The 24,352-nt window shown below is 51.7% G+C and overlaps 1 protein-coding gene and 1 long non-coding RNA gene across 3 annotated transcripts in view; one reads left to right on the top strand and one right to left on the bottom strand.

Annotated features, from left to right (window-relative positions):
- Positions 1–8,302: 8,302 nt before the first annotated feature.
- The window catches only part of SLC12A5 (solute carrier family 12 member 5), a 51,978-nt gene continuing 35,928 nt past the window's right edge, over positions 8,303–24,352 (top strand). Inside the window, exons 1-13 of one of the 2 annotated variants that reach the window (XM_010384189.2) lie at positions 8,303–8,560; positions 9,364–9,596; positions 9,991–10,139; positions 10,429–10,557; positions 10,649–10,822; positions 11,080–11,253; positions 11,652–11,828; positions 11,942–12,097; positions 12,733–13,000; positions 13,123–13,262; positions 13,586–13,736; positions 13,833–13,936; positions 21,088–21,168. In XM_010384189.2, the coding sequence (XP_010382491.2) occupies positions 8,423–8,560; positions 9,364–9,596; positions 9,991–10,139; positions 10,429–10,557; positions 10,649–10,822; positions 11,080–11,253; positions 11,652–11,828; positions 11,942–12,097; positions 12,733–13,000; positions 13,123–13,262; positions 13,586–13,736; positions 13,833–13,936; positions 21,088–21,168 (2,074 nt within the window). In that variant the 5' untranslated portion in view covers positions 8,303–8,422. Of the gene's footprint in view, positions 8,561–9,363; positions 9,597–9,990; positions 10,140–10,428; positions 10,558–10,648; positions 10,823–11,079; positions 11,254–11,651; positions 11,829–11,941; positions 12,098–12,732; positions 13,001–13,122; positions 13,263–13,585; positions 13,737–13,832; positions 13,937–15,572; positions 15,885–21,087; positions 21,169–24,352 lie in introns of those variants that run through there. The other variant, XM_010384188.2, reaches the window with a different exon arrangement.
- LOC104678815 lies at positions 13,123–21,353 on the bottom strand. Its single transcript, XR_750244.2, has 4 exons — positions 20,819–21,353; positions 20,314–20,315; positions 19,027–19,143; positions 13,123–14,245 (listed from the first exon to the last, which is right to left on the bottom strand). It is a non-coding gene; the product is annotated as an uncharacterized LOC104678815 (long non-coding RNA).

Below are 24,352 nucleotides of genomic sequence, written 5' to 3' on the forward strand. Positions count from 1 at the left end.
TCAGAATCTATACGAGGGGAGGTGAAAGTCAGGCATCAGTATTCAAAAGAAAATCCCAACTGGTTCCAATGTGCAGTCAAATTTGAGAAGCATTGCTGAACAGGATTCCCACGAGACACTTGTTATTAACCGTGCTTGCTTTGGGGCTATCGTTAGCTGCGGACCCACCACCCGGTGCAAGCTTCAGGAGACCCTCCTTCTAGGAAGTGGACCATAGTCAGGATGGGTGTTCAGCCGGTATGCACTGGTATGGCAGCATTGGTTGTAAAAATACTGAAATATGGGCCGGGCGCGGTGGCTCAAGCCTGTAATCCCAGCACTTTGGGAGGCTGAGACGGGCGGATCACGAGGTCAGGAGATCGAGACCGTCCTGGCTAACATGGTGAAACCCCGTCTCTACTAAAAAATACAAAAAACTAGCCGGGCGTGGTGGCGGCACCTGTAGTCCCAGCTACTCAGGAGGCTGAGGCAGGAGAATGGCGTGAACCCGGGAGGCGGAGCTTGCAGTGAGCTGAGATCCGGCCACTGCACTCCAGCCTGGGCGACAGAGCGAGACTCCGTCTCAAAAAAAAAAAAAAAAAAAAAAAAAAAAAAAATACTGAAATATGGCTGGGTGCTGTGGCTCATGCCTATAATCCCAGTACTTTGGGAAGCTGAGGCAGGTGGATCCCTTGAGCCCAAGATTTTGAGACCAGCCCGGGCAACATGGCAAACCCACTTCTATAAAAATTGCAAAAACTAGCCATGTGTGGTGGAGCCTGCCTGTGGTCCCAGCTACCTGGGAAGCAGAGGTGGGAGGATCACTTGAGCCTGGCAGGCACAGGTTGCAGTGAGCCGTGACTGTGCCGCTGCACTCCAGCTTGGGCAACAGAGTGAGACCCTGTCTCAAAAATAAAATAAAATACTGACATATTTCCCCATCCACTTGTAACTGGGGCTGCTTTGAACATTCTAAGTTCAAAGTATCACCCTCCCCATCTCCCCAGACCCTGGACCTAATCAGTTCTGACTAGTTAGGGCTCCTGAGGAGGTTGTTAAATATTTGAACATCACCCCCTGCTATAATATTGTAGTGAGAAGCACCCACTTTATATAGTCAGAAAGGCCTAGATTCCCACTAGATTTTGGTATGAGCTGTGTGGCTTTTGGACAAGTGGTATCATCTCTCTGAACCTCAGTTTCCTCATCTGGAAATGGCGTCAAATGCCCTCCCTATCAGCGTAGGGATGAAGCTGCACTAAAGCAGAGGTCGCAAACTGAGCATGCATCAGAATCACTTGGCTGGGCTGGGCGCAGTAGCTCACGCTTGTAGTTCCAGCACTTTGGGAGGCCGAGGCCAGTGGATCACCTGAGGTCAGGAGTTCGAGACCAGCCTGGCCAACACAGTGAGACCCCCCCCCCCACTGTCTCTACTAAAAATACAAAAATTAGCAGGGCATGGCCAAATGCACCTGTAGTCCCAGTTGCTCAAAAGGCTGAAGCAGGAGAATTGCCTGAACCTGGGAGGTGGAGGTTGCAGTGAGCCGAGATCATGTCACTGCCCTCCAGCCTGGGTGACAGAACAAGCCTGTCTCAAAGAAAAAAAAAAGACCAGGTGTGGTGGCTTATGCCTGTAATCCCAGCACTTTGGGAGGCCAAGGTGGGCAGATCACAAGGTCAGGATTTCGAGACCAGCCTGGCCAATATAGTGAAACCCCGTCTCTACTAAAAAATACAAAAATTAGCCGGGTATGGTGGTGGGCCCCTGTAGTCCCAGCTACTCAAGAGGCTGAGGCAGAAGAATCGCTTGAACCCGGGAGGCGGAGGTTGCAGTGAGCGGAGATCGTGCCACTGCACTCCAGCCTGGGCGACAGAGCAAGACTCCCTGTCAAAAACAAACAAACAAACAAACAAACAAACAAACAAACAAAAACTTCGGCTTGTTAGGTCAAAGATTTCTGGGCCCCATCTCGGAGTTCTGATTCAATCGTTCTGGGATGGGGAGGATTTGTGTGTCTAAGTTCTCAGGTGCTGCAGAGGCTTCTGGTCCTGGGACCATAGTTTGAGAACCATTGAACTGGAAGATGTGTGAGAAAGTGGGCTGTGCCAAGAGTAGAGGCTCAACCCAGGCTTGGAAAAGGGTCAAAATATGTGCCAGTTTCCCTGTGTGCCACATGGACTTCTCCCTCCTGAGCCATTCCCCAGGGTTCTCTCCATCCATTTGCCCAGTAGGGACTGAGCCCCTGTTGAATGTTTAACCTTGAATTTCTCAAAGATTAAGTCCTCTTCCCACCACTTCCACATTGTGAGCAGGACCAGATTTACACCTTTAGTGGCTGTGATTACTGAAAATATGGTGCCCCTCCCATCTGTTGTCCAAAGTAAAACAACACCAAACCCTGAAATGACTTTATGAAAAGAACAATAGAGAACTGATTTTTTTTCCCCAAGCTGGCTACTTTGAGGATTTTTTCCAAATATCAAAAACAATATTTTATTTAATTAATTAATCTATACTTTGAGACAGAGTCTCTGGAGTCTCTGTCTGTCCCCCAGGTTGGAGTGCAGTAGCGTGATCTCAGCTCACCACAACCTCTGCCTCCTGGGTTCAAGTGATTCTCCTGCCTCAGCCTCCCAAGTAGCTGGTATTACAGGCGGGCACCACCATGCCCAACTTATTTTTGTGTTTTTAGTAGAGATGGGGTTTCACCATGTTGGCCAGGTTGGTCTTCAACTCCTGATCATAGGTGATCCACCTTCCTCTGTCTCCTAAAGTGCTGGGATTACAGGTGTGAGCCACCGCACCCAGCCAAAATCAATATTTTAAATGTGTATTTTGGGAATGCACCTGCTTTGCTGGGACCCCAAGCATATTCTTATCTGCCAGCGGGCAACCCAATGTCAAAGGAACTGGTCCCAGGCCCACTCTTTTTCACCTTCATTTTCATGTCTCTCCCTCCACAGCACCATCCCTTCTTGTAGACAAGAACCTGTCACCTTAAATAAAACTCCACTTGAGGCTGGGCACGGTGGCTCACACACGTAGTCTTAGCACTTTGGGAGGCTGAGGCAGGTGGACTGCTTGAGGCCAAGAGTTCGAGACCAGCCTGGGTAACATGGTGAAACCCTGTCTCTACAAAAAAACAAAAATTAGCTGAGATTGATGGAGCATACCTGTAGTCTCAGATACTCGGAAGGCTGAGGTGGGAGGATGGCTTGAACCCGGAGGCAGAAGCTGCAGTGAGCCTAGATCACATCACTGCATTCCAGCCTGGGTGAGACAGTGAGACCCTGTCTCAAAAAACAAAAACAAAACAAGACAAAAAACAAAAAAACCCTCCACTTGACTGTTCTCTGCCCTGCCAGCTACCTCACTCTTATTTTCCTTTTTTTATCTCCCACTTTCTTTTTCCTACAGTTTCCAGCCAAATACCTCACATCTGTTCCCTCTGTTGGTTCCTAAACATAACTCCTCCAGCCTGGCTTCTGGGCAACCATCCTCCGCTGCCCCTAGACTGCTGCCCCCATGGACTTCCTTTTTGCTAGAGCCAGTGACCTAATCTTAGCACGGGATTTGGAGTCAGAAGGCCTAGGCAGCTCTGTCACTCACCAGCTGTGTGACCGTGAGAAACTTAAAGCACTTCTCTGAGCCACGGGTATGAATGTTAATTTGTAAAGCTGAGATGAGAGCACTAGAGTAACAGAATCATAATAGCTAAACTTTGTGTGTGTGTGTGTGTGTGTGTGTGTGTGTGTGTGTACCTGCTAAGAGCCAGGCACTGTGCTGAGAATTTGCAATGTATCATCACATTTAATCCCCACTACAACACCTCCAAATGAGGTCTGCTTCTTTCCCCACTTTACAAATGAGAAAATGGAGGCATAGAGAGGTAAAGTGATTTGCCTAAAGTTCAACAGCCCATAAATGATAGGTACTGGAATATGAAGCCAGGAGGTCTGATTACAAAATTTATGCCCTATGGCTTCCTTACTGACGGTGCTCAGTACAGTTAAGTGGGAGGTGTGATTTAGCATTAATAGGGACTCTAAGAGTCAGTGTGGGAATTGCCATTCCCCTGAAGCTAGGGATGGGAGGTGTGTTTGTGGGTGAGGGGTGGGGTACTTGAGTGATGCTCTTCCCTGAGGCAATGTCTTGCAGGATATGCACTTTTCTACTTCATCTCAGACTTCAGTGTCTCCTCCACATCCTGCCAGAGTCTCTCTGGCCTGGCTGCCCCTCCCCTCTCTGGCAGGTTTGGGAGAAAGAGGCTTGGAGTTCCCCCATCCTAGATAGTGGGACAGATTCCTCATCTCGTGAGGCTGACCCTGGTCTGAGGGCCTGTTATTAATAGTGGCCTGCAGGGCTGTGTCATCCAGCTAGTGACTCAGGGCTCCAGGGTCAGCACCCTCCCCATCCTGATGGAGCTACCTCAGTGAGGGGCTTAGAGTCCAAGCTATGATTCTACTTGAGGGTATATCCTGTTCTCTGCCTGCACTCCCAGGGTCTTGGCTAAACTCTGTTGTGGTATTAAAAAGAAAGGCTGGGGGAAGTGGGGAAGGGGATGTGGTAACCAGAAACACTTCCTGCTATTGCAGTGTTGAAAGCCAAGCTCTGTCCAAGTTCCCCTTGATGGGGGTTGGGGAGCTAGGAGGTAAAGGAGGAAGTTGATGGGAGTAGGTGGGGGTGGTTAAGAAAAGGAGGATTCTTATTTGGATTGACTTCAGGAATCAAGATCTGGATTTCCTGGCTGCTCTCTCCCTGCTCCCATTTGGTAAAAACAGCGGCTGTCCTGAAGGTGGTCCTAATTAGCATAGCAGCAAACACTTATTACCATGTGCCAGGCACTTTATATTTGCTAACTCTTTGAGCCTTACAACCACCCCATGAAGGAAGCACTATTATTACTCTAATTTTACAGATGGGGAAACTGAGGCACTGAAATGGTTGTGTCAATTGCCCTTTTCACACAGCAAGTCAGTGGTAGAGCTGAGATTTGAACTTAGGCAGCCTGGCTCCAGAGTGCAGGCTCTTGCTCTGTGACCACTCTGAGCCTCAGTTTCCTCATTGCATGATGAGGGTAATTGGAATACATAAATACACTTTCCCTTCGTGATGCCTGACTCTCTGGTAATTAATTATTCATTCAATTTCTCCCCATGCTGAACTCTCAGATCCATGAACAATGAGACAAAGGCTATCTTGGTCACTACTTGTATTCCCAATTCTTAGCGCAATAATTGGCCCAGAAAAACTCAACAAGAATGTGTTGAGTAAATGCTCTTTAAAAGGTTTGAAGATCATCAACAATGGTTTGAGCATCTGATAAAAGTTTTAGACCCTTTACATAGAAAAATCAACATTTACCAGTAGCTGGGGGTGAGTCTGCCCCTCCCACTCAACCAGGGTACATTTGGCAATGTTTGGTAACATTTCTGGTTGTCACAACTGGCAGGGGGAGGTGCTACTGGCATCCAGTGGGTAGAGGTCAGGGATGCTGCTAAACATCCTACAATGCACACGACAGCCCCAAGTGTCAATAGTTCTAAGTTTGAGATATGTAACATACATACATAGATATGTATTCGTATGTCCTATTTGGTACCCTTGATGAAAACTTGGATTTTCCTAAAAACCCGTGTCTGCCACCCAGATGAAGATCCTCCAGATTGGAGGATCTCTTCCTCTAAAATCATGTTGCTCTATGACCTCACATTCCCGAGTCTACAATCTAGTTCCTCCTGGGTCCCCTGACCTAGCCTCTGATTCCCTAAATGCCTGGGCCTCCTCTCTTACCTTCAGTGGGTAGCAAGGGATCAGAGGAGAAGGATCCAGGTTTTATGTGCTGCCCCTGTCACCACATTCACCTATCCACTTCTATACCTGGGTCATCACAGTTCCCTGTAAATGGTAATAAAGATGAAAAGCTTCAGAACGAGGCAGTTCTGGGCTTGATCCCTAGTTCTGTGGATTAACTTGCTCTGTGATCACAGGCAAATTCCTTAACTCTCTGAGCCTTAGTTTCCCCCTCTGGAAACAGGAGGGATACTCATTAAACTTACCTTACAGGTGGTGAGGATGAAACAAGAGACTTACAGAGAACTTATTACGGTGCTTGACACAGTAAATCTCAAAAAATGCATTATTGGCCGGGCTTGGTGGCTCATGCCTGTAATCCCAGCACTTTGGGAGGCCGAGGCGGGCAGATCATGAGGTCAGGAGATCGAGACCATCCTGGCGAACACGGTGAAACCCCGTCTCTACTAAAAATACAAAAAAATTAGCTGGGCGAGGTGGCGGGTGCCTGGAGTCCCAGCTGCTCAGGAGGCTGAGGCAGGAGAATGGCGTGAGCCCGAGAGGCAGAGGTTGCAGTGAGCCGAGATGGTGCCACTGCACTCCAGCCTGGGCGACAGAGCGAGCCTCTGTCTCAAAAAAAAAAAAAAAAAAAAAAGCATTATTATTATTATGGTTCAGACGTCAAGTGACTTGCCCAAGGTCACATAGCTGGGAAATGGCAGAGCTGGAACTGAAATCCAGGACTTCATGACTGCAAAGCAGATGTTCATTAGTTAGGGAACTTTAGAACTTCAATTTTTCTGTAAAGGAAGTTAATTATCTCCATTTCACAGACTCATTTATTAGATAAACATAAAAAGTGTCTGACACATAGTAGGCCCTTTAAATACAGCTTGTTGGGCCAGGCACCATGTCTCATGATTGTAATCCTAGCACTTTGGGAGGTCAAGGGGGTGGATCACTTGAGTCAGAAGTTAGAAACCAGCCTGGTCAACGTAGTGAAACGCCATCTCTACTAAAAATACAAAAAATTTGGCCGGGGGTGGCAGCCCATGCCTATAATACCAGCTACTTGGGAGGCTGAGGCAGGAGAATTGCTTGAACCCAGGAGGCAGAGGTTACAGTGAGCCGAGATCACACCACTGCACTCCAGCCTGGGTGACAGAGACTCCACCCCCCAAAAATAAAATAAAATAAATAAATACAGCTTGTTGAGTTGTTAGCATGTTTTTCCCAAATAGGGCTTTGAAGAAGGTGAATATAGACCCTGCCTGACACTGGCTGGCTAGGAAGAAAGGAGGGAGGGAGGCTGCTGGTGTAGGAGGCTTGGAAGGGAGGCTTGGCATAAGTGTGATAATTGGGGCTGGAGCTTTGGCTGCATGGAGCAGGGCTGGAGAATTGAAAGGGCTCCTAGAGATTCTTTTCCCCCATATCCTGCCCCAATTTGCAGTTGAAGAATCCTAAGCTGAGGAAGGGGAAGGCATTTTTATTTACTCCAGGTTATACTGCAGCTTAGAGCCCAATAACCTGGTCTCCTGATTCCGAGTTGGAATCATGGTCTTTTGGCAGGGTCTCGCTCTGTCGCCCAGGCTAGATTGCAGTGACATAATCATGGCTCACTGTATCCTTGACCTTTTTTCTGGGCTCAAGCAATCCTCTCACCTTGGCCTCCCAAAGTGCTAAGATTACAGGAATGAGCCACTGCACCTGGCCCTGAATCTTGGTCTTGGCCTTGGTAATTAAAACCAATCACCATCCGTTGAGGACTTACAACCTACAGTGTACTAAACATTTTATATGTTTGATCTCATTTTATCCTCACATCAATTTAGGGACAAAGAGCGCCCCACTCCCCGCTTTTTTTTTTTTTCACATTTGAGGAAACACATTCAGAGTGGTAGGACATTTGCCGAGGTCCTGAAGGAAGGGAGTAAAACCATGTCTGCTGTTTTCTAGAGGCTGCTACTCTCCCCTTTACTACCCTGAAAATTCAGCCTGCCGAAGACAGGGGGTTGCCCCAGTGGAATTCCCCAGCCCTGCCTAGCAGAGTCCACTCCTTCCACCCCCAGATGAAGCAGGGAGAGGAAGCTGAGTCAAAGAAGGCTGTCAGGCAGGGAAAAAGAGGACAGAACCTGGAGTGTGGGGAGGGGTTTGGGGAGGAGATCTGACCTGGGAGGGGGTGTTGCAAAAGGCCAAGGATGGGCCAGGGGGATCATTAGATTCAGAAAGAAGTCTCAGGGAGTCTCCCACCACTTTCCCTTGACTGACCACTGGAGGCTTTCAGACCAAGGGATGGGGGATCCCTCCAGCTTCATTCCCCTCCCTCCCTTTCATACAGTTCCCACAAGCTCTGCAGTTTGCAAAACCCTACCCCTCCCCTGAGGGCCTGTGGTTTCCTGTGGGTCTGGGGTCTTGCCTGACTTGGCAGTGGAGACTGCGGGCAGTGGAGACAGGAGGAGGTGGTGTAAGCCCTTTCTCATGCTAGGGCTGCCACACATACACACACACACACACACACACACACACACACACACACACACACCCTGTCCCCTGAGTCAGCACTTGCCTGTCAAGGAGGGGTGGGGTCACAGGAGCACCTCCTTAAAGCCCCCACAACAGCAGCTGCAGTCAGACACTGCTGCCCTCACCATGAGCCTCTGGCAGCCCCTGGTCCTGGTGCTCCTGGTGCTGGGCTGCTGCTGTGCTGCCCCCAGACAGCGCCAGTCCACCCTTGTGCTCTTCCCTGGAGACCTGAAAACCAATCTCACTGACAGGCAGCTGGCAGAGGTGGGCAAACACCTAGTCTAGAGTTGGGGAGGGCTGTCCGGGAGGGTGTTGAGTCTCCCAGAGAGGACACAGGGCCTCAGAGGAGATGCTTTAGGGGTGTGTTGGTGGTGATGGGCATATCTGAAGAACAGAGGTGTCCAGGGTTAGGCAATGGAGGGTCTTGTGGAGGCTTTGAGCAGTGATGGCCAGAAATGGGCAATGGGGCTTTCCTAAGTGGGAAATGGGAAATGGTTTGGGGTGGGGGAGGCATTGGAGGGTTCTGGGGTAAGTGTGGGCTGGGAGTGAGCAGGAGCAAACCTTATGCAGCTGTGGGGTAGAAATGGGCTAGAGGCATCCAGGGGTGAGAAGGACCTGAGGATGTCTAAGGGAGGGGAGATTCCTGGGTGGTCAGAGAGCACTGGTGTCTGGAAAGCATTTAATGCTTTATTAAATGCTAGTCCCTGCTAGGCATGATGGCTCACACTTGTAATCCCAGCACTTTGGGAGGCTGAGGTGGTAGGATGGCTTGAGCTCAGGAGTTTGATCCCAGCCTAGGCAGCATAGTAAGATCCTGTCTCTACGAAAAAAAAATTAAAGAAATAGCCAGGTACAGTGGTGTGCACCTGTAGTTCCAGCTATGCAGAAGGCTGAGATGGGAGGATCTCTTGAGCCCAGGAAGTTGAGGCTGCAGTGAGCTGATACCATCTCTCCAAAAAAAAAAAAAAAAAAAAACCAACTCCCTCCATGAGTGTCTGGAGGGGGTCCTGGCCCCAGCTGGACAAAGGTGTCAGAGATCTGGCATGTGTGTGCCCCTTCATCCACAGGACTACCTGTACCGCTATGGTTACACTCGGGTGGCAGAGATGCACGGAGACTCGGAATCTCTGGGGCCTGCGCTGCTGCTTCTCCAGAAGAAACTGTCCCTGCCCCAGACCGGTGAGCTGGACAGCGCCACGCTGAAGGCCATGCGAACCCCACGGTGCGGGGTCCCAGACCTGGGCAGATTCCAAACCTTTGAGGGTGACCTCAAGTGGCACCACCACAACATCACCTATTGGTGAGCCGCAGCCGCGGGGACAGGGGTGGGGGGAGGCGGTGGGGCAGGGAGGGCAGGTCTGGCTCTCCGGCCAGTGGTGAACAGGTCCTGTCTTTGACGGGTCCCTGGGTTTCACTATTTAATGTGTGGCCCGGGGGGAGTGTCTCCACCTCTGAGCCTCAGTTTTTCCTTCAGGGAAATGGCTCTTGCAATCCAAGTCCTCCTGCCAGGGCCATTGTGAAGGTCTACGTAGATAAAAAAAAAAAAAAAAAAACAGTCTGGAAGCAATTTATAGATGAGAGCGTGGACGGCAGGGAACATTGTGTATGTTGAAGTCTCGGCCATATGGGGCGTCCCTGCTGCCCCGCTCCAGCCTTTCACTTCTGACCTGATTCCTCTGGCTTTTACTCTACAGGATCCAAAACTACTCGGAAGACTTGCCGCGGGCGGTGATTGACGACGCCTTTGCCCGCGCCTTCGCGCTGTGGAGCGCGGTGACGCCGCTCACCTTCACTCGCGTGTACAGCCGGGACGCAGACATCGTCATCCAGTTTGGTGTCGCGGGTGAGAACGCGAGGAGGGAAAATCCAGGAGACCTGGGCGGGGTCAGGGAAGGGAGGACCACGGAGAGGGTGGAGGCAGCAGTGGCCCAGGCTTCCTCTTGCCTGCCCGCGCAGGCCTGGCTTATACGGCCCCTCCTGCCAGACAGTGCAAGGGCCAGGGCGCCGGCCTGGGAGAGTTTCGCGCAGGCGGGATTTCAGCCTGCAGTTATTTCGGAGCCCTTGCCTTGGGCAGTGCACAATCTGCGCAGCACTACTCGGCTAACCCTCTTCCTCTTCACCTGTTTCTTCAGAGCACGGAGACGGGTATCCCTTCGACGGGAAGGACGGGCTCCTGGCACACGCCTTTCCTCCTGGCCCCGGAATTCAGGGAGACGCCCATTTCGACGATGATGAGTTGTGGTCGCTGGGCAAGGGTGTCGGTGAGATTCTGAGTCATCCTGGCCCCCGATTCTCTTGTCCTCTCCCACCCATCACCTGCCGCCCTGACTCCGGTCTCCCCTCCTCCCGCAGTGGTTCCAACTAAGTTTGGAAACGCAGATGGCGCGGCCTGCCACTTCCCCTTCACCTTCGAGGGGCGCTCCTACTCTGCCTGCACCACCGACGGTCGCTCCGACGGCGTGCCCTGGTGCAGTACCACGGCTAACTACGACACTGACCGCCGGTTTGGCTTTTGTCCCAGCGAGAGTGAGTGTGGGGGCGCGCCGAGGGCTGGGGGCGCCCACCACCCTTGATGGTCCTGGGTTCTAATCCCAGCTCTGTCGCTAGTGCTGTGTGGCCTGCAATTCACCCTCCCGCACTCTAGGCCCAATTTTCTCATCTGAGAAACGAGGAGAGGAGGGATGAACTGCAGACCGTCCATGGGTCAAAGAACAGGACACATTTGGGGGTTAAAATGTGCTGTCTCCGCCTTCTCCCCCTTTCCCACCTCCCCCTCGCCCCAGGACTCTACACCCAGGGTGGCAATGCTGACGGGAAACCCTGCCAGTTTCCATTCATCTTCCAAGGCCAGTCCTACTCCGCCTGCACCACGGACGGTCGCTCCGATGGCTACCGCTGGTGCGCCACCACCGCCAACTACGACCAGCACAAGCTCTACGGCTTCTGCCCGACCCGAGGTACCTCCGCCCTGTCTACTAGGTTCAGCCCCGCTCTCTCATCACGCATTGGCCCCCGAAACGCAGCTCTTCCCCTCCCTCATCAGTTTGTCTTTCCACTCTCACTGGTCTTCAGGGCGGCCTTACTCCGCCCACCTACACCACATCCCCCCGCCCCCGCCCCATCCCTGACTTCCAAGGGCCCCGCCCCAGGCACTGAGGTCTGGCCTTATCTGCTCAGCTGGCTGCCTCTTCCACGTACTGGTGTCCCAGGCACCGCCCACGGGTCCATCCTCTTCTCAGGAGTGCTCTACAGCGCCCCCTAGGCCACCAAGATTGTTTAGCTCCCTGTCGGGTCGGCCCCTGGCTACTTACTAGACTCATCCACCTGGCTCATCCAAGGCCTTGGGTCTCTCCAGCCGACTCGACCGTGATCGGGGGCAACTCGGCGGGGGAGCTGTGCGTCTTCCCCTTCACCTTCCTGGGTAAGCAGTACTCGACCTGTACCAGCGAGGGCCGCGGAGATGGGCGCCTCTGGTGCGCTACCACCTCGAACTTTGACAGCGACAAGAAGTGGGGCTTCTGCCCGGACCAAGGTAGGCGGGGTCCCGAGGCTCCGGGGCTAGGGTTCCCGGCAGTGGTGGTGCTGAGGTGGCCAGGGCTGGGGGCTTGGCTCGGCGCTCAGGTCTCAGGCTCCCTCTCCTTCCAGGATACAGTCTGTTCCTTGTGGCGGCTCACGAATTCGGCCACGCGCTGGGCTTAGATCATTCCTCAGTGCCGGAGGCGCTCATGTACCCTATGTACCGATTCACTGAGGAGCCCCCCTTGCATAAGGACGATGTGAATGGCATCCAGTATCTCTATGGTGAGGCCTTGGGGCAGGGATGGGAGGAGGAGGGGAAAGGGCGTGGCTGTGCCACGGTACCAAAGAATTGGGGGTTGGGAGAGGTGGGACCTCAACGTCTATGTGGAAATAGAGCCTGGGCCCAGTCGCTGCCATGTCAGTGCTTAGAGATGGTGATAAAGAGACTCTAGAGAGAGATAGGCGTGACTTCAAAGCCAGTCTACGCTGGGCATGGTGGCTCACGCCTCTCATCCCAGCGCTTTGGGAGACCCAGGCGGGAGGATTGCTTGAGCCCAGGAATTCCAGACCAGCCTCAGCAATATAGCCAGACTCCCATCTCTACAAAAAAATTAGCCGAGCCTGAAGGCACATGTCTGTAGTCCTAGCTACTCTGGAGGCTGAGGTGGGAGGATCCCTTGAGCCCAAGAGTTGGAGGCTGTAGTGAACTATGATTGCACCACTGCACTCCATTCTGGGCCATAGAGGATGCCCCTAGGAAAAAAAAAAAAAAAAGTCCTGTGGTTTGGGAAGGCAGGCTAAGTGAGGAAGAGCCTGTGTGCCAGAGGGGCCTCACTGAGAGGCTTAGGGGAGCAGATGTTCTAGGCGTACAGAGGTATGCAGGAATAGGGAGTGTCTCATTCGGTGTCTCTTTTTAGGTTCTCGCCCTGAACCTGAGCCACGACCTCCAACCACCACCACACCGCAGCCCACGGCTCCCCCGACGGTCTGCCCCACTGGACCCCCCACTGTCCGCCCCACAGCCGGCCCCACAGGTCCCCCCTCAGCTGGCCCCACAGGTCCCCCCACTGCTGGCCCTTCTACGGCCACTACTGTGCCTTTGAATCCGGTGGACGATGCCTGCAACGTGAACATCTTCGACGCCATCACGGAGATCGGGAACCAGCTGTATTTGTTCAAGGATGGGTGAGGAGGCAGGGATGTGTGGATGCGGGTGGGGGCTTGGCGGAGGGACTGCCCGTCCCTTCCTGCCCACTGGCCCTGGGTCCAAGGCTCAGAGCCCGTCCTTTCCCTCTTCGCGTTCTCAGGAGGTACTGGCGATTCTCTGAGCGCAGGGGGAGCCGGCTGCAGGGCCCCTTCCTTATCGCCGACACGTGGCCCGCGTTGCCCCGCAAGCTGGACTCGGCCTTTGAGGAGCCGCTCTCCAAGAAGCTTTTCTTCTTCTCTGGTTAGTTACCTTCTACGCCTCCCTGTCAATCCCCATCAGTCAAGGAGGCTCAAGAGGCCGTTGATAACCCAGGAAACGTCTTGTGCGTTTTAGAAAAATAGGCCCCCTGGCGGACTCAGTTTAGCAAACGTAGGGACGGCTGAGTTTCTGCCCTTTCCTCTCTACGCCCTCGCGCCGCTCTACCCAGCGCCTCTGCTCCTGGGGTGCAGGGACTGCGGGCACGCGGGCTAGGAAAGGCTTCGCCAGGATCTCCCTCCTCGCGTTCTAGAAGAGTACGTGCTCTCTCTGCGCCTCCAGACCGATGTGACCCTCCTCCCCTGCAGGGCGCCAGGTGTGGGTGTACACAGGCGCGTCGGTGCTGGGCCCGAGGCGTCTAGACAAGCTGGGCCTGGGCGCCGACGTGGCCCAGGTGACCGGGGCCCTCCGGCGTGGCGCGGGGAAGATGCTGCTATTCAGCGGGCGGCGCGTCTGGAGGTGAGCGCCGCCGCGGCCGCCCGCAGGGGGAGCCCGGGCGCCGTCCGTCCGCGCGCTGGCCGGCTCAGCACCTGTCTCCTCCGCGCCTGCCCGCAGGTTCGACGTGAAGGCGCAGATGGTGGATCCCCGCAGCGTCAGCGAGGTAGACCGGATATTCCCCGGGGTGCCTTTGGACACGCACGACGTCTTCCAGTACCAAGGTGAGGGCTGAGGAGGGTCCCTTCGTGAGACACCACGCTAGGTTCTTCTTAGTGATTGGTCAAATTCTGAGCGAGGAAGATAAAGTTCTTGGAAATGGAAGCAAATGCCCCAGCACAGACAAGATCCCAGTAGAGGCAGAGGCCTTCTCCAGGTCATTTAGGAAGTCAGGGATGTAACCAAGACCAGGACCCAGATTTCCTGCCTCCCCGGCTGGAAGTTGTTTCTCCTTCAGTACAGGACACAGGTGGTTTGTATGGAAACTTATTAGACAACAGTCATCAAGTGCCGACAATGTGCCAGGCACTGTGCTACAGTGAGAGATGCGACAATTCACAGCTCTGTGACAACTCACTGCTTCTCTACTCTTCGAGCCTCAGTTTCCCCATCTGTAATATGGGGACGATAGCTGGAATTACACTTGACTTTCCTTTCTCACCGGTCACATCCAAACAGTTGACAAGGCGAACAAGATTTTCTGTCACCAAAATCTTTTTCAAGTCTGTCATTTTTTTTTTTTTTTTGCCATCTTCTTTATAAACACCCCAGCCCAAAGCATACTGGCTGTCCAGTACCTTTAACATATTCCATGAGATTAGGGAGGGGCTAGGAGTGGAGGTCAATGGTCTTGGGAGTGACCCCAGATGAATTCCAAGGTCAAAGAAACTAACAGGATCTGACCTTCCACTCCCGTGTTCTCATCTCTTCCCACTCCTCCTGTTATTTACTCTGCTCCACCCACACTGGCTGCTCTTTGAACAGATCAAGGTCATTCCTAGCTTAGAGGCTTTGTGCCAGTTGTTCCTCCTATCTGGAAGGCTTTCCCTCCAGATTGTCACCGGGCCGTCCCCCTGTCTTCTTTCAGGTTTCGGTGCTAAGGCCACTGCTTCAGTGAGGCCTTCTCTGATGCTTATTATCTATTTACTTGTTTTTATTTTCTCCATAGCTTTCTATATTTTCTTTTTTTGAGACAGAGTTTCACTCTGTCGCCCAGGCTGGAGTGTAGTGGTGCATCTCTGCTCACTGCAAACTCTGCCTCCCTGGTTCAAGCAGTTCTCCTGGTCTTGAATTCCTGACCTCATGATCCACCCGCCTCAGCCTCCCAAAGTGCTGGGATTACTGGCGTGAGCCACAGCACCTGGCTGCTTTCTATATTTTCAAAACCAATCTCATTTATTTACATGTTTGCTTGTTAATTGTCTCTTGCCTCACTAGAGTGTAAGCACCAAGATATATGAGATCATGCCTGCATTTTTTTCTGCTTACCCCCAGTGTCTTGAACAGAGTGCACAGTAGGTGCTCAACAAATACTTGTTGATGAGTGAACAGATTTGTTCAATGAATGAGTGTTGAATGAATTGTTCTGAGCATTAAGATAGTTGGTCTATTCATTCGTTAGTTCATTCACAAAACGTGTATGGTGTACCTACTGTGTGCTAGGCTCTGTGGCAGTGCTTTGGGCACTGAGGTCAGTGCCCTTCAGCATCTCACAGACAGGTGCGGGGGATGGAGGTGATATGTGAAAACCTTAGAAAATTCTAGAAATGGCAGAAGAGACGGTTGTCAAGATCTTGTTCCTATTTCTGTATATGTCAGAGAATTAGAATCACTCCTCTCATGCCTGCCTGTCTCCTGCAGAGAAAGCCTATTTCTGCCAGGACCGCTTCTACTGGCGCATGAGTTCCCAGAGTGAGGTGAACCAGGTGGACCAAGTGGGCTACGTGACCTATGACATCCTGCAGTGCCCTGAGGACTAGGGCTCCTGTCCTGCTTTGGCAGTGCCATGTAAATCCCCACTGGGACCAACCCTGGGGAAGGATCCAGTTTGCTGGATACAAACTGGTATTGTGTTCTGGAGGACAGGGAGGAGTGGAGGTGGGCTGGGCCCTCTCTTCTCACCTTCCTTTTTTGTTGGAGTGTTTCTAATAAACTTGGATTCTCTAACCTTTAGAAGCAGACTTTATTTTTATATTTATATATATATTTATATATATATGCACGTATGTATGCATTATGTATTTAACTGATAGAGTGCAAAAAAAAAAAAAAAAAAAAGAAAGAAAGAAAAACAAATAACTGATAGAGTACTTTCTATGTGCCAGAAAGTGTTCTAGGCCAGGCACGGTGGCTCATGCCTGTAATCCCAGCACTTTGGGAGGCTGAGGCGGGTGGATCACAAGGTCATGAGATTGAGACCATCCTGGCTAACACAGTGAAACCCAGTCTCTACTAAAAATACAAAAATACATTAGCCGGGCGTGATGATGGGCGCCTGTAGTCCCAGCTACTCGGGAGGCTGAGGCAGGAGAATGGCATGAACCTGGGAGGCGGAGATTGCAGTGAGCCTAGATCGCGCCACTGTACTCTAGCCTGGGCAACAGAGTGAGACTCCATCTCAAAAAAAAAAAAAAAAAAAAAAAAGAACGTGTTCTAGGCACTTTGTAAATGTTAACATATTCAATCATTCCTATTAGGAAAGTATGATGTGATTATTTCTATTTTACAGTCAAGGAAATGATCAACCTGTTTATTCATTCATCAAACACTTATTGAGCCCCTGCATGGAGCCAGGCCCTGTACTGGGCACTGGGTATAGAGAAATGAGTTAGACTTTAGAATGCATAAGATTGCCCTTGGAACTTGCTTAAAATGCAACTCGAGGCTCCACCTACAGAGAGTCTAACCTATTTACAAGGGTAATTCTATGGGTGGTGGGGGTGGGATCACACTTGGGGAGTGTACAGTGCATGATCTTTTATTCTACAATAATGGTGTGTGTGTGTGTGTCTGTGTTGTGGTTGAGGTCCAGGAACATTTCTCACCAAGATGACATCTGAACTAGAACTGAATTAGGAAGGACCAATGAGCTTCTTCTTGTGCAAGGGACAGTCTTCTTAGAGGGTAATTTATCAAGAACCACTAAACCTAAAAATGTAATTACTTTCTGACCCTCACATATGTGCACAAGACAACACATAGAAGGATGTTGATTGCAGCATTGTTTGTTAGTGAAACACTGGCAATAACCTAGATGCCCAGGAGTAAGGCAGTGGATAAATAAAATATGGATCATATACCTGATGTTAGTAGCTACCCCTTGTACAGCACTATGTGCCAGGCACTGTTCTACATGCATTATGTACGATAAAACAACCAGATGAGATAGGTATTACTATTACTTTGTAGGTACTATTATTACTGCCATCACTAATCCCTTATTTTACAGATGAGACACAGAGAATTATACAACTCACCCAAAGTCTCATAGCTAGTGAGTGGTAACAGTGGGATTTGAATGTGGGTTCTTGGTGCAAGTGCTGGGAGAAGAGAAAAAACAGTGGGTGTCTGGAGAACTTCGAATGGCTCAGAACTCCAGCATGGGGTAGTAGTGGGTGGATAAGAGGGAACGGAGAGGATTCCGGAATAGTTAAGATAGGAGTGCTAGTTTGGGCTAGATGAGAGAAGTCCTGAATGCCAGGCTGAATATGAATTTGACCTTACAGGTTAGCAGAGGGACTTGACTGAAAGATTGGGGCACATGAGTGGAGGTGATGGGTTTAATCAGAGCCCACCTGGGAATTTAAGTAGAAGTCCAGAGAACTGCCATCCTGAGTGAGCTTCCTCCTTCACTTGTTTCTTGCTCGAATGACCCACTGCCACTGGTGTACAAACATTCCCCGCCATGGCTTGTTTGCAATCTCTCTTAACCCCTGCCTCCCACTAGACACGAGTCTATTTCTCTACCCTCCCCATCCCCATTCACAATAAAACTTCCCCAAAGCATGATCTCTACTTAGTGTCTCCATTTCCTCAATTCCCATTTTCTCCTCAGCCATTTCCAGCCTGGCTCCCACCCCACTACACTACCAAAGCCCCCCTCTTCAAAGCCATTTATGACCTTCTCATAGCCAGATGTGACAGGAGCTCCTCTCTGCTCATCCCACACCAACTCTCCCCACGTTGACATAGGGGATCCTGCCCTTCTTCCTGAAACTCTCTGCCTCTGGAACCTTACTTCTGGGTCTCCTCCTACCTCACTGGGTGGATTTTCCTCTTCTGGTGACAGAAGCACCCTTGTGCTCAATCGTGGGAATTCTCTGCTCTGTGCACACTCGTTCCCTGTTATGTCTGGTAGCCCACAGCCTTAAATAGCATCTCTCTGCTAAACACTGTGAAATTTATGTTTCCTGCTTTAACCTCCTCTCCCCCACCCCGAGCTCCAGACTCATATGTTCAACTGCCTACTCTACATGGCTCCTTGGCTGCCAAACAGACCTCTCAACCTAATGGGTCCAAACTGACTCCTGGGTTTCACCTTCCAAATATGCTCCTCTGTTGTTACCACCTTAATAAGAGACAATATCATCTACCTTTAATCAAGCTGAACACCTAATCAGTCCTAAAATCTAGGAATCAGTTATTTAAACTTCTTTTCTAGTACTGGGTTTCTCAGCCTCTACACTATTGACATTTTGGGCTGGATACTTTGTTGTGGGGGATTGTCTTACACCATACATCTACACTGTACCTTCTAGCATGTTTGGTGTCTTCCTCTAGGAGGTGGCAGGATCCATGGCCAGATGCCAGGCCCATTCAGGGTCAGCCCCCTCTGCTAAGGAAGGCCCCAGTGTGGGGATGGGGTGTAGCAGGGTAATGTTGAACTGTGACTCATGGCCAGACAGCCCTGGTACAAACCTAGAGAGCCCAAAAGACCTGTAGCCCCTAGATGCTGGTAGTAACCCCCGCTCTAGTTGTGATAACCAAAAATGTCTCTGAATATTGCCAAATGTTCCCTGGTGGTCAACATTGCTCCCAGTTGAGAACCACTGCTTTAATATAATAAATATACACATGTATCTATCATAAGTATACATTTGAAGACATTTTCACAAATGGAACACAAGTGTGTAACCAGCACCAGGTCAAGAAACAAGAGGCTGGGCATGGTGGCTCATGCCTGTAATTCCAGTGCTTTGGGAGGCCAAGGTGGGTGGATTGTCTGAGATCAGGAGTTCGAAACCAGCCTGGCCAACATGGTGAAGCTCTCTCTCTACTAAAAATACAAAAATTAGCTGGGTGTGGTGGTGGGCACCTTGTAATCCCAGCTACTCGTGAGGCTGAGGTAGGAGAATTGCTTGAACCTGGGAGGTGGAGGCTGCAGTGAGCCAAGATCATGACACTGTACTCCAGCCTGGGCGACAGAGTGAGACTGTCTCAAGAAAACAAAAAGAAAAAAAAAAAGAAAGAAACAAAACATTATCAGCACCCTAGAAGCCTGCTTGCAATCACTACCTCTTCTCCCCAAGGGGTACCACTATCATTACTTTTTTTTTCTTTCGCCCAAGCTGGAGTGCAGTGGTGCAATCTCAGCTCACTGCAACGTCCGCGTCCCAGGTTCAAGCAATTCTCTCCCTCAGTCTCCCAAATAGCTGTGATTACAGGTACTAACCACCACACCTGGTTAATTTTTGTATTTTTAGTACAGACTGGGTTTCACCATCTTGGCCAGGCTGGTCTTGTACTCCTGACCTTGTGATCCACCCACCTCAGCCTCCCAAAGTGCTAGGATTACAGGTGTGAGCCACCGTACCCAGCACCACTATCATTACTTCTAACAGCTTAGATAGACTTTGACTATTTTTTACTTTCTTTAAATGGTGTTATAGGGTAGGTATTCTTTTGTGTCTGGACTCTTTTTTCTCAAGGTTCTATTTGTGAGATTCATCCATATTGTTCTGAGAACCGTAGATGGTATTCCATTGTGTGAAGGTACTACAACTTATTTCTCTATTTTACTGTTGACAAGCATTTGGTAGATCCCAGTTTAGGGCTATAATGAACAATGCCCCTATGAACACTCATGGTAAATGTCTTTTGGTGAACACGGGCAGTCATTTCTTCTGGGTATACATCTAGGAGAAAAACTGCTGGGTTGAAGGATGTGTGTATGTTCAGCTTTAGTAGATGTTACCAAACAGTTTCCCAAAGTAGTTTTTGCCTAACTACACTCCCACCAGCAGTGTGTGAACTGCCAGGATTTCTCCTTGATTTCACTCTTATGGTCACATGTCACATCCGAACCATCAGTGGGTCCTGACGGTTTCACTTTCAAAACCTAACTGGAATCAGACAACTGCCACCACTCTAGTCTGGCTGTCATCACCCCCGAACTTGGGGTCTGCAGGAGCCTCCTAATTAGATTTCCAGCTTCTAGTCTTGCCATTCTTTAGTTGAACCTTCACCCAGCAGCCAGAATGATCCTGTTAATTATAAATCAGATCACATCATTTCCCTGCTCAAAAAATCCAGGCTCCTTCCCAAAGCCTTCAGAAGACCACATGATCTGCCCTTCTCTCTTCCCTCATCTCCAGTCACTCACTTCTCCACTCACTCTCTTCCAGACAGAATGACCTTGCTGTTTCTTGGACAGTCGGGGCTCCTTGTCACCCCAAGGCTCTGCACTTGCTATTTCTTCTTCCAGAGAACTCTTCCCCCTAGATCTTTGCATAGTTGGATCTTCTCATCAGTGAGGTCGCAGCTCAAATACCACATCTTCTCAGGATGTGGTAGGAGGCCTTCTCAGACCACCCCTAAAGCACTCCTCCCTCTTACCCATTATCCCACGGCCCTAGTTTTAAACATACACCCAATCTCAAATGATCTCATCTATGCGTTTGCTCACGTATAATCTTTTTCTCCTTATTAGAATTTAAGCCACTCGAGGACAAGAAGCCAGTGGATCTCATTCACCGACGTATCCCTCGCACCATTGCCCGAAACACAGGAGCGCTATCGACATGTTCCGAATGAATGAATGAATGAATAAGCCCCAGGTGTTTAGGAGACCCTAGCAGAGGTGCCCCCGTTGTAGGGACGACTCTCACCTGCAGATGGCCTCCTCAGGCCCTTCGGGTGGCACTGGGGAGCCCAGGGCCTCCCAGCGAAGTGGCCAGATTCAGGAACCCTCAGCACAGCGGGCACTAGGACCCTGCGCAGCGTCGCGTCTGGCAGGGGGCGGGTGGGGGGATCCGCTCTTTCTCCCTCCTAGAGCCCGGCTGCAGCCACTTGTGCGATACCGGCCTTCGCCGCGGCCGCCTGGCCCCTTTCAGCGCCATGAGCCGCAGGTTCACGGTCACCTCGCTGCCCCCCGCAGGGCCCGCCAGAAGCCCTGACCCGGAGTCCCGCCGGCATTCGGTCGCAGACCCCCGCCACCTCCCGGGGGAAGACGTCAAAGGTAGAGGCCGCAGGGGGCGGGGCCTGGTAGGGCCGGGCGGGACGAGGAGGAGGGGTCGGGGCGGACCATCTGTTGAAGGGGGCTGGGCCAAGACCGGGGACGGGGAGGGGTCCCAGCCCTAGGCCTGAGGGGGTAACGGAGCCGGGACTAGGAAACCTAGGGGCCGGGGTCGCGGACAGAAAGTGGAAAGGGGGAGGGGCCAGACGCGAGGTGGGCGTGGCCACAAGGGAAAGGGGTGGGGCCAGGGAAGGGGTTGGGACCGAGGCGAAGGGGGCGGGTCTGGTGATGGAAGGGCCGGGGTCAAGGTGGAGAGTAGGCCGGAGGGCACTGAAGTGGCGGGGACATCCCGAGTAGTGAGCGGGACCGGAGTGGGGAGGTGGAACTAGGGAAAGAGGGGGCTGTGTAGGGGGTGGTCAGGAGCCTCTAAAGGGGAGGCGGCGGGACTAGGTTGGTTTAGGGTCAGGAAAGGGCGGGACCAGTGGGGAATGAGTTGGGCCAGGAGGATGAGAGTGGGGCCAGGGAGGGGGGTGGGGTCGAGGGCGGGAGGAAAACTGAGTCAGGGTTGCGGAGGCAGGTGCCAGGTCAGCGGGTCCTCGGTGCCTGGCGGATCCTCCAATCCTCTACCTCCCTGGAGGTTTAGCGGACAGCGACTGGGGATCCCGGGAAGGAGACGGGAGGCAGGGAAGTTAGTGTGGATCCTGGGCAGCTAGATTCAGGGAGGATGCCGTAGGGTCGTTGATCCCGACCCTCGGGGAGCCACTTAGCTCCTCGTCTGCTCGAGCTCCGGAAGGGTTGGGAGGGGCGGCTCAGGCGGGGTTGGGGGCGTCTTCCTCTCGGGCTCTGTGCAGGAGTCTTGTAATGGAAGTTACACGCAGAACACAGAATATAGGGGAGGGGAAAGATCCTTCTGGCTTTCGGTGGAGAAGTAGCATCCTGGGTGCGTGCACAGCCTCCCCGCAGGGGACACTCATCAGGGGTCCTCTCCCTGGCCCTGAGGCCCTCGGATCTGGAAGGACTAGTAGTGGCCCCAGCGAGGGGGGGAGGAGGAGGAGGAGGAGGAGGAGGAGGAGGAGGAGGAGGAGGAGGAGGAGGAGGAGGAGGAGGAGGAGGAGGAGGAGGAGGAGGAGGAGGAGGAGGAGGCGGCGGCGGCGGCGGCTCACCAGACCGCCAGGGGTCGCTGCCGAGCCGCAGGTGAGCTCGCCCCGAAGCAAACCCAAGCGCCGAAATCCCTAGAGTAGCCCTTAGAGGGTTATCTGGCGGACCTCCTCATTGTACCGATGACCAAATTGAGGCCTCGAATTCCAAATGGCTCCAGTGAATCGAACGCCTCCTGGTTGTGGCCACTTGGATTTCTTGGGCTCCTTCCACTCTTCATCTTTCTCATAATCTGTCTCTTTTCTCATTTTCATGAATGACCTTACCAACTTCCCAGATTTGAAAGTCAGAAATTCTGGAGCCATTCTCAACCCTTCCTTTTCTCTTGTTTTTTTATTTTATTTTTTTGAGACGGAGTCTCGCTCTGTCACCCAGGCTGGAGTGCAGTGGCCGGATCTCAGCTCACTGCAAGCTCTGCCTCCCGGGTTTATGCCATTCTCCTGCCTCAGCCTCCCGAGTAGCTGGGACTAAAGGCGCCCGCCACCTCGCCCGGCTAGTTTTTTGTATTTTTTAGTAGAGACGGGGTTTCACCGTGTTAGCCAGGATGGTCTCGATTTCCTGACCTCGTGATTCGCCCGTCTCGGCCTCCCAAAGTGCTGGGATTACAGGCTTGAGCCACCGCGCCCGGCCCCTTTTCTCTTTCCAGCAAATCCGGCTGGTCCTCACATCTTGGCTATTCACCTCTGAAACTTACCCTGAATCTGGCAGCATCGGTCCCCCCTCTGTCATCATCACCCTGCTCCAAGCCTCACATGGTCAAGACCACATCCTCTCCACTGGCCTCCCTGTCTCCAGTCCTGCCCTAGCCCTCCTCCACAGAAGGCACCCCCGCCCATCACTTGCAAAATAAAGGCTAAAGCCTTAAGTCTGTCACTCTCTTTCCTCATTTGCTTCTGGTGTTCTTGTCCACATTCATTCTCCCACCTCCATCAGCCAGGAAAACTCCTACTCATTCTGTAAGTTATAGCTCATTTAACCTTTTCTAAAAATCATTTTCAGTTTCCTCTTCGGCCCATCCACTGCACCCTTAGTGCACACGTCCTGGTGGCTGGCAGTCATTTTCTTTACTTATGAGTATCCTCCATTGGAACATCTCAATAACAGGGATCATCTCCTTTTTCTTTGTGTTCTGAGTTCCAGATCCAGAGCCTGGCACTTAGTAGGTGTATAATGCTCATCAGATGAGAGGAGGGTGGCTGTGGGATCCTGCTTCTCTACTCCTGCCTTCTCTTCTCTCACTCCCCATCCACTGGCTTAGGAATAAGACGGCCCTCTCTCATGTCCCAAGGTGATTGCTGTTTTCCCCTTCACACTCAGACTTCTGTTTGGTTGAAGTGAAATACAGCCCCCAGGCTTTGGGTGTGCAAGTGTGTGTGAGCCTGGAATGCTGTGTGCTGTGGCAGAGGCTGTGTGTCTGTGTGTCTTGTGGGAGGAGCATCCCCCATTAGTTTTGATGACCTGTGGGGTGGTCAGTGACTCACTCAGTGCTTCTGTGTGTCACTGTATTGCCAGCGTGTTGAAGGGTGTGCTGATGTGTGCATTTCTGTGTCGATGTGAGGGGTGGGTACCTGTGTGCAGGAGTGTATTAGAAGTTCCATCTGGACAATGATTTGGGTGACTTTTCACCTTTTAAACCCAAAACAGCCTCAAGCACCTCCTCTCTGGTAGATCACCGCATGGGGAAGTAGACAAGGGCTGCTTAGGGGAACCCAGCATCTGGTGGTATCTTTCCCACAGCTGTCCTTGTGTCAGCCCTCTAGCCCCTGATAGATTCTCTTTCTACATCTTGCCTTCACCCAAAGGGAGGGATAGCAGCATGTCTAAGATTGGGAAAGGTTGGGGAAGATGGTGTGGGTGTGGGAGTATTATCTTTTACTCTGGGCCAAATGAGCGGGGTTTGCCACTTGGGGTGCTTTCTGCTGCCAGAGGATGAGCTACAGCTGAGAATATGACTTATAAGGAGTTAAAGATGCAAGGCAAGGGCAAGCCTCAAATCCTCCAGTAACCCTGGACTGTGGGCCACACACCT

Source organism: Rhinopithecus roxellana, chromosome 13, assembly GCF_007565055.1.
Source record: "Rhinopithecus roxellana isolate Shanxi Qingling chromosome 13, ASM756505v1, whole genome shotgun sequence".
Lineage (NCBI taxonomy): Eukaryota > Metazoa > Chordata > Mammalia > Primates > Cercopithecidae > Rhinopithecus > Rhinopithecus roxellana.